An 8,834-nucleotide genomic window follows, 5' to 3' on the forward strand; every position below is an offset into this window, starting at 1 on the left:
CTTCCTCCTTCTCATCTTCTACTGCTTCTTCTTTCTCATATTCTTATTTCATTTTCTTATAATTCTTCTTGGGAGAAAAAATCAAAGAAAGAAGAAAAAAATATATATAATGTTGCAAAATCAATAGAAAGAGGAGGAGAAATAAAATGCAGCAACAATAACAACAATAAAAAGAACTATGATGAGGATAAAAATGCGAAGAAGAAGAAGAAGGAGAAATGCAAAAAAAAAGTGAGGAGGAATGCAAGGAAGAAGGAGAATAAGAAAAAGGAGAAGGAGTAGAAGAAAGAACGTAAAATACAAACGTTGAAGAAGAACAGATTCTCATTTCGCACTATTCAAAGTTGAGGAAGCGCGTGTTTACACCATTTTTAAATTGAGAGTTGTTTTTGTTGAGTTTAAACTTACTTGTATAGACTTGTATGCCAAAAAGAATTATATGTGTAGCAAGTCTCTAAGAATATATAATTAGTTGTTTAATGTAAATATTTTTTAAAATGACATTATATCTACATTAAAATTAAATCTTAAAATATAACATTATCTTTTAATAGAAAAAAACTTAATAATAACAATAATAATAATAATAATAATATGTCATATATGTAGACCAAGTTCAATACTAACTTGACCAATAATAATAGATAATAAATTTGGGCCATGGGCTTAGTCTTTCCTCAGAGCACAAGCCTGTTATTGGGCCGAAACTAGCCAATTCTTACCTAGGTGGCTTTCTGTCTACATAAGTAGCCTAATATAATACCAACAAAAAAAAGTAGTCGAATCTATATTTCATAGAAAATTATTATCAATAACCTAAACCCATCATCATCCTTCATAAAGATGAATAGTTATTTGAATGCCTAATTTTAATTTTTTTTAAATAGTTCGCTTGCAATAATTCATATATGTGAATTAGATAAAAACTTTAAATTTAGTTGAGCCAAAAGTCATGTGAATGTGGAGTGTTTGTCTTTTAGCGTGCACTCTCCTAATACTACCAATTATAAGGATGGATTGTCATATCTAAAGAAAATTAGCATCAGAATAGGCATTATAATGTTTACACAATGTTGACGAGAATGATGATCGGCATCAGAAAGCTCATTAGCCATAATTTTTTTCTTTTAAATGCAAATAAGATGACGTGTTTTAACTCTTTTTTATCAGGTCATAATTTTTAAGTTTGCCTTTAATTGTTAGATTAAGAAATAATTGAAAAAAATTATTTTTTTTCTGTTAATTTTATTGTTTAATTTCAATACCAGAAAACATAAGAGTTATTGTATTTTTGTATGATCTTGCTTCATAAATAAATATGTTTTTATACTATCATTTTTAGTTTTTTTTTTAAATTATAATTGTTTATCAATTTTTTATTTATTTGTCTTGTTTATGATATGGATGTTTCATTAAAAGCTTTTTGTTTGATATTCTCTAATATTGTTGTATTTTTCTAATATATATTTTTTAGTACTAGTTGTTTATAATTATTTTAATAAATTTTATTAATACATATTTTTTTTTTAAATTTTATTATTTTTAGTTTAACTTTGTATCATTTTTATTATGTGTTATTGAATTAGTATGTACTTTATTTAGAGTACTCAAGAATAATACTAAAAATTATGATAAAAAGTACTAAATTTCAATATAAAAATTTAAATTCTTTAAAAAAAAATATATAGTGAAGAAGTGCTAGAGAAAATATAATAAGAAACTGTTAAAAAAAATATAATTTCTAATGATATAATTACATGTTTTTAAATATTTTTGTACGTAAATATAATTTTAAATAATATCATCTAAACAACATATATGTTATTATAATTTATTTTAATAAAAAAATTGTTAAATATAAATCATATTAACACCAACTCTAATCAATTTAATACAAATTTCTCTTTACAAACTTTAATCCAAACATGCTAAAAAAAATTGAAATAAACGAAATGAATTACAAGTCTCACTATTTTGCAGAAATGTTGGCTCCAAAAAGCATTTACTCTCTAATCAATACTCAACAAAATCTATTAATAAGTAAATTATAACCAATTACTTAACTAACTAGAAAAAGACAAAATCATTATTACAGAATGAGAGGTTGTGAATGAATCAAGCTAAGTTCCTGAAGACGGGATTGAATCTTCTCCAAAGTACCATCAACAGTAATATCAAAAGCATCCTTCTTCATCCTTAAACCTGGAGAACTGTTATGTTTGCGATAAACAATTCTGGGAATCAATTCAAGAACCTTCTCCCTCATTCGCCGAACCCTAGCCCTGGGTATCCGCTTCAAAACATCCAAGATCTTCAAACCCTTAAACACTACATCTTCTTTTGGAATAAATACTGAGAAACTCTCAAATTCGTTCTCTGATAAGTGCCACCCGTATTGCGCCTTTGCCGATAGATCTTCAAAGAACACTGGTATGCAACCCGCCACGATCCCATCGAACGTTGACCTCCGTGTCGGTGTGTCCCCTGGTGGCTGCAAGCAGAAGCTCGACTTCAACATTGGCCTCATGAACCTCAAAGGGTCATGCTCACAAACACCGTTCGAGCAATCCACGAATTCGCACAGACTCTCGTACCCGTCAACACCGGTGGTATTCGCCGTCGCGTACTCGCACTCCATCCTGATACTCCGACGGACATTAGGCCCACCCGTGGAGGATCCACCACCGCCCGCAAACATGGCCAGGTTGGAACGCTTGGAGCGGCGCACGCGCTGCACCCAGGACTCTAACAAACCCAGATTCGGAGGATGAAATGATGTTGGGTAAGGAACAGCGTGCTCCTGCCAGGGCCACGCGCGAGATTCGAGCGTGAGAGCGGTGACGTTGTAGAACTCGGGAAGCTCAAGAAAGGAGGTTCCCCAGAGAGGCGGGTCATTATGTAAGGGCTGCGTGAAGTCCCAAGCGGGGCGAGCCATAACAAGGAAGTGATCGTGGCCCATTCTGCGGGCCCAGATCTCAGGGGAGTCATCCTGGAGGAATTCGAAGAGTTCGAGGCCGTGATCAGAGCTTGAGTTGTAGTCTGGACCGTAAAGGTAGCGGAGAGCGTCTAGGGAGGCGTAGTACGGGAGGAAGATGGCGTCGGCAAGAGAGGGGTCATGGGTGAGGCATGGGTATTCCAGCATGCGGCGGTGGAATATGAGTTCCAAAGTGGACGGGTCGGTGCGGTACCAACTGTTTGAGTGGTTGTGCGTCTTCTGACCCAGGCCATGGTTCGCAAGGTACGGGCAGAAGTCGTCAAACAGTGGGTATTCGGAGCATTTTGACAGTAGATCTAAGTTGAATCTTGGTGGTATCTTCCTTATGTGTATCCATCTCTTGTCGCACCTTTTTTCTCCTTCAGAGTTGGGTTCTACATCTGCAACTGCATCATTCAAGCAGATGACCAAGCACACCAACATAGTTTGAATCATGTATGTGGAGGATGCCATTGTTTTTGGGGTTTAGAGAGAAAGGGGTGGAAGTGGAAGAGAAACTGTAAAAACAAAATAAATAATAAATAAATAAATAAATAATGGAAGATAGTGGGGGTTTGGCAGCGATGATTTTGGTATGGAAGAGAGTTATTTGACCCAAAATTGTCGGTGCATGCTGAAATAGATACGACGTCGTATATATGGAACCAGAACCATCCATCCTTTATAACTTTAACTCCCATTCATGGATCAGTATATGCGGCTCACATTTAGAGCATAGTGTGGGATCACTGCCTTCACGGCCTCTTATATAAATAACAAAAATAAAAAAATATGTGAGGTCAAGTCTGTCCTCAGTAAAATACGAGTTAGAGAAAGGTTCTTCTCCTTTATTTCTCTCCTAAGAGCAAATCAAGTTCACTGAAAAATAATATCTATTTGCAAGGATAACTATTACATTGATGAATCCAATTCAATTACGGGTATATAGCAATAATAGCATACTATTTGCTAAATGGAAAAACTAAATACATTCCTAAATAATTGCTCTTCCACTGATTACTATAACGATATTAATTATGAAATAATGAATTTATTTTAATTTTATTTATTTTTATTATTCTATAATTATATTATTTTAATCTATATTAAATTAAAATGTTACTATTAATTTTTATTTTAATGGTAATTTAATTTATTTAAATATTTAATTAAAATAATTTTTTATTTTATTTTTAATTATTTCTGTTAACCTTGATTAAAATTATTTTATTTGTTCTATATTTTAGGTTAATCAAATTATCACTGTTTATTTGTCATAATTTAGGTTAATTAAATTATATATTTTTTTCAGTTTGTGTTATTTAAATTGGTTATTTGATTTGATATATTTTATATTTATAGTTTTTTTTACCAAAAATAGAGAGAATGGAACCCGTAATCTCTTGAATAAGTATAGAAAAATTATGCTATTTAAACTATAACTCATTAGCTTATTTATATTAGTTTTAACTTGGCTGATGTTTTTATAATATTACTATATTAGGTTGATTTATATTTTTCTAAAGTATATATAAATAATGTGGATCAAATAATTTATCGCTATTATAATTGAATGCAGAATTTTTATCCTATTTAATGACTTAGATATGTTCTTTTATTTTTTTTATTTTTTTCTATTTTTACCTTTTATTTTTTATGTGTATTCTTATCTAAATATTAAATGAGTTTTTTTAAATTTTTATTAAAAAATATTTCTTTATTTTGATTAGAGTAATGACCATCACAAAAGTTTGGATTATTTTATTGGTTTGTGATCCAAAATTTTTAATTAAATTATTGTAGAAGAGTACATATAGAATACATAGTTCATTATAAATTGGATCTTTACGTAGTTAATTGTTTTTTCTTCCTAAATTATTTAATTGCTATATAGAATTTATTTTAATTGTTATACAATATCTAAAAATAATAAATAGCTTAATCAAAATAATTTTTTGCAGGAGCAATGTTAATGTAAAAATAAATCCACAACAAAAAATTAAATACTTTAAAACACATCTAATATACGAGGGGAGCTTCACACTTCTACCACTAGAATTAATAGTTAGTAGTTAGTATTTGAAAATAGTGATGTATTAAGGTCACCCATTTAAGCAATAAATCTCAACTGGTGTATTTGTTAGTGTGAATTTGTTACAATTTTGTATTAATTAATTTAGTATTTTATTGTACTATATAAGTCTTTATTATTGTTGATTAGTTATAGTATAAAAGTAATATTCAATTTTGTTCTGCTTAATTTTAAACTTATAACTTACAAATTTAGTTAATACTGTTACTAATTTAAAAATAGCATTTTTATCTTTTATTAATACAATTGATTGATTATTCAAAAATAGGTATTTTATATATTTTCAACCCATTTTAACACTAGCATATAAAACGATGGTACTGTGTTAACAAGGGTAGTGCATTAGCCTTCATGTGGATTACTTTTTTTTTAATTACATTAAAGATTAAACAAAACAAAAACCGTGTTGCAACAAAGACATCTTAAAGCATGTTAAGCATCAATATGTTAAATGTACACGGAAAGTTTGTAAATACTATAAATAATTATTTATAACATATCAACATTAAAATTTATACGGTACTGTGTATAACCTATTTTAAATATATATCATAACTATTTAAATAATACTATAAATAATTACTTATATTTAAATTAGCATAAATCTAAAAAAAATTACTTTTATTTCTAAGAGCTATGCAATATAAATTTTTACTCTTTCTCTCAAATTTAAAATCTCTCTTAAAATCTCACAACAAACAATCAAAACTCAGCAAAAACTCAAACGAAAAGAAAAAGAGAAATCATTGAAGGTACTTTGTCTTCTCTCTCTTACGAGATAGTTGATATAGTTAAAAACAAAAAAAATTAGAAACAATAGTTCTTTTTATAGTGTACATTTTGTGATAACAATACTCATTCGGTGTTATCTAACTCACATTGATGCTTTTCTTGATATAAAATTGAGTTGCATATGTTTTGGTTAATGATTGAATCTCGTTCTCCTGGATTTCGTATAGTTAGAGCATATAATAGACTTCGTACTGCTTCTGGTGTAATTTAGACTATTTTTTCTTATCCAAAAATGTTTGGATGTGTTTTTGTTAATTATTGAGTTTTTTGTTTATTTGTTCTGAAATAATTTTTTATGGTGGGATCATTAAGTAATTTTAGTTCATTACTTAGTTTAATTGAGGTTCATTTGGTCTCGTTCACTTGGATTTACTGTGCTTAGGTCATGGAATATTTTTGTTGATGATTGAGTCTATGTGTTTGCTTGTTTAAATACTGAATTAATTTTGGTTCATTTATGAATTAACCGATGTTCAGTTGATATTGTTGTTAAATATTGACCAAATTTTTAATTCCTTACCGTCAAAATGAGAAAGAAGAAAGTTGCCAAGAAGACTGTCTTAAAAAGAAAAAAGCCAGTTTATGATGTAAACATATACATATTAAATCAACTCTACTTTTGTATTATAAATATATCGTATAACATAATTTCAAATTATTGTAGAAAACTCACAATTTGAGATGCTCTACAAAAATGATAGCTGAGATATTTGCCAAAATGCGTGATCAAAAGAAAGCAATCATCGAGAAAATGGGATTTGGCGCACTGAGACATATCTCGTCATTAAATGTCCCACACAACCTCTTGAGAGAATTGGCACATTCTTTCGATCTCTATAAAGGATTCTTAGACACGCGCTTTGGAAAGATCGACATAACCCCAATCAAGATAAGAGATGCACCGGGTCTAAATTCAATTGGTTAAAAAAAAAGGTTTTTCTGCTATATTCTATTAATAAAGTTGTGCTGTTATTTTTGTGTTACTTTGTTTATATTAACCTATTTCAATGCTGGTGCTATTGTAGGGAATCTTTTTCCTAAAAAAGTTGTCTACAAGAAACTGAGTGACGAGCAAAAGGAAATTGTCGAGAGGGGCGTACTCAACCTCAATTGTCCACATCATGGTTTCATCACAAAATCTAAAAAAAATTTTCAAACCTCTAAATAATTCTAAATTACAACTATACTAGTTTATGAGGTATTTATAACCTTTTATTAGGTTAAAATATAGGAAACTTTAAGCCAACAAACATAAGGCTCAATCTAGTAATTAAATAAACAAAATCATTGTACATGCAGCAACTCATTGGCCAGCGGCAGACCCTTAAATGGAGCTCAGATCCGCGACGAATTAGTTCTTAACCTATCGGGTTGGGGGATACCGTTTGGGTAAACCAAAAAAAATTAAAACATTCTAAAAATATAAACTAATATCTTCTAGTAACACTTGAACTCTTCATATCACGAACATTTGAAACACGTATCATTCTCCTCCTCTCCAAAAAAGATTCATCTTTGGTAAAAAAAACTAGTATAAGAAAAGGACAATTACGAAAAAGATAATTTTTTTCTTTTCCTTTTTGTGTATTTTTCTCTTTTTTTTTTCTCTTTTTTTTCGCTGTATGTTTTTTATTTTATTTTTTAAAACAATAAAATCAACAATAACTACAAAACAATAATGAAACTCAAACAGAAGACACAAATGACAAAAACATAAAGAAAGACACGATAGACACTAGACTTTTTTTTAACGATAAAAGAAGAATAAATATAGATTAATAATAATTAATCTAATACCCAAGCTTTATACCAAATGATACACAAAAAGGAAAAACAAAATGACACAAATTAAAATTGAATAAGAAAGATACATTAAAATTGAAATAGAAACAAAAAAGATCAGTTGAAATTGAATACAGAGAGAATCACTATATTTTCTATCCAATTTCTTGAAACAACAAGAAAATGACTCCTCAACTAACTTATCTACATCATAATTTGGGAATTGCATCGAAGGAACTCATCAACCTTCTACTCAATTTCCCATGCAACAAGAGAAGAACTCACTCAACCTCACTTGTCCACACCATAATTTTATCACAAAACCAAAATGTGTTTTGTCACCTCTAATCACTCAATACTACGACTACAATAGCTAAGAAGGTATTTAAACCTCTTATTAGGTTAAAACAAAGAAAACCCTAAAACCCACAAACATAAAGCCCAATCTAGTAACTAAATAAACAAAAATCAAAATACATCAAAATAAACTAATAATTTTAAATAATTTTTTATCTATTCATATCACAAACATTTGAAGCACGTATCACCCTACTTCTTGCATCAGCCCAAAAAGCATTTTTGATAGAGTGATCAACCTCAACATCAACCTCATAAAAGAAATTTTGATGATTCTCTTTCATTCTTAATAAGTATTTTCCAATTTTTTTGCATCATCTTGTTCAGACACGTTGCAGACTTCCCTTGTAATATAATTTCTCACATCTTTTTTTACAAAACTTAGTTCACGGTGATAACCTATTGCTGCCACAAATAATTGGTATATTTTGCTTGGTCTAATTCCTGTTTCATCATTATTCTCGATCGTACGACGCACAAACATGATTAGCTCCATGTGCTGTTTAAGCAACTCTGTTCTATTTGGACAGCATGTATGTGAATGATTCAGAATAACTTTAGAAATGATTCAAAAACTAACGTCCTTCATTTTATGTATATAAATCTTTGTTGGAAAATTGATTCCAGCTGAGGGGTTTGTATTAAGAGTTGGAGATATCTTTGATTTTAATTTCTTCTCTCTACTACATGTAATTAATTGATTCTTAATTTCATTTCCATTTCGAATAGTGTTTCTTATTTTTGTAGAAAAATCAGCAAGTTTGGAATAATTTTTGTAAAATTTTTCAGCTTCATCAAGTGTCTTGAAAGTCATACCAACCTTCGGGACAAACTGCT

At 29.7% G+C, this 8,834-nt stretch overlaps 1 protein-coding gene across 1 annotated transcript; it reads right to left on the reverse strand.

Annotated features, from left to right (window-relative positions):
• Window positions 1-1,883: 1,883 nt before the first annotated feature.
• LOC130935976 (probable xyloglucan galactosyltransferase GT19) lies at window positions 1,884-3,709 on the reverse strand. The gene has a single exon (XM_057865964.1). It carries the CDS (start codon window positions 3,446-3,448, stop codon window positions 2,090-2,092), a length of 1,359 nt encoding a protein of 452 aa, XP_057721947.1. The 5' UTR covers window positions 3,449-3,709; the 3' UTR covers window positions 1,884-2,089.
• Between the last annotated feature and the right edge of the window lie 5,125 nt (window positions 3,710-8,834).

Source organism: Arachis stenosperma, chromosome 1 (genome assembly GCF_014773155.1).
Source record: "Arachis stenosperma cultivar V10309 chromosome 1, arast.V10309.gnm1.PFL2, whole genome shotgun sequence".
Lineage (NCBI taxonomy): Eukaryota > Viridiplantae > Streptophyta > Magnoliopsida > Fabales > Fabaceae > Arachis > Arachis stenosperma.

Excerpts from the sequence above, each read along its gene's own strand:
- LOC130935976 (XM_057865964.1), bottom strand. The coding sequence starts at position 3,448 with ATGGCATCCTCCACATACATGATTCAAACTATGTTGGTGTGCTTGGTC.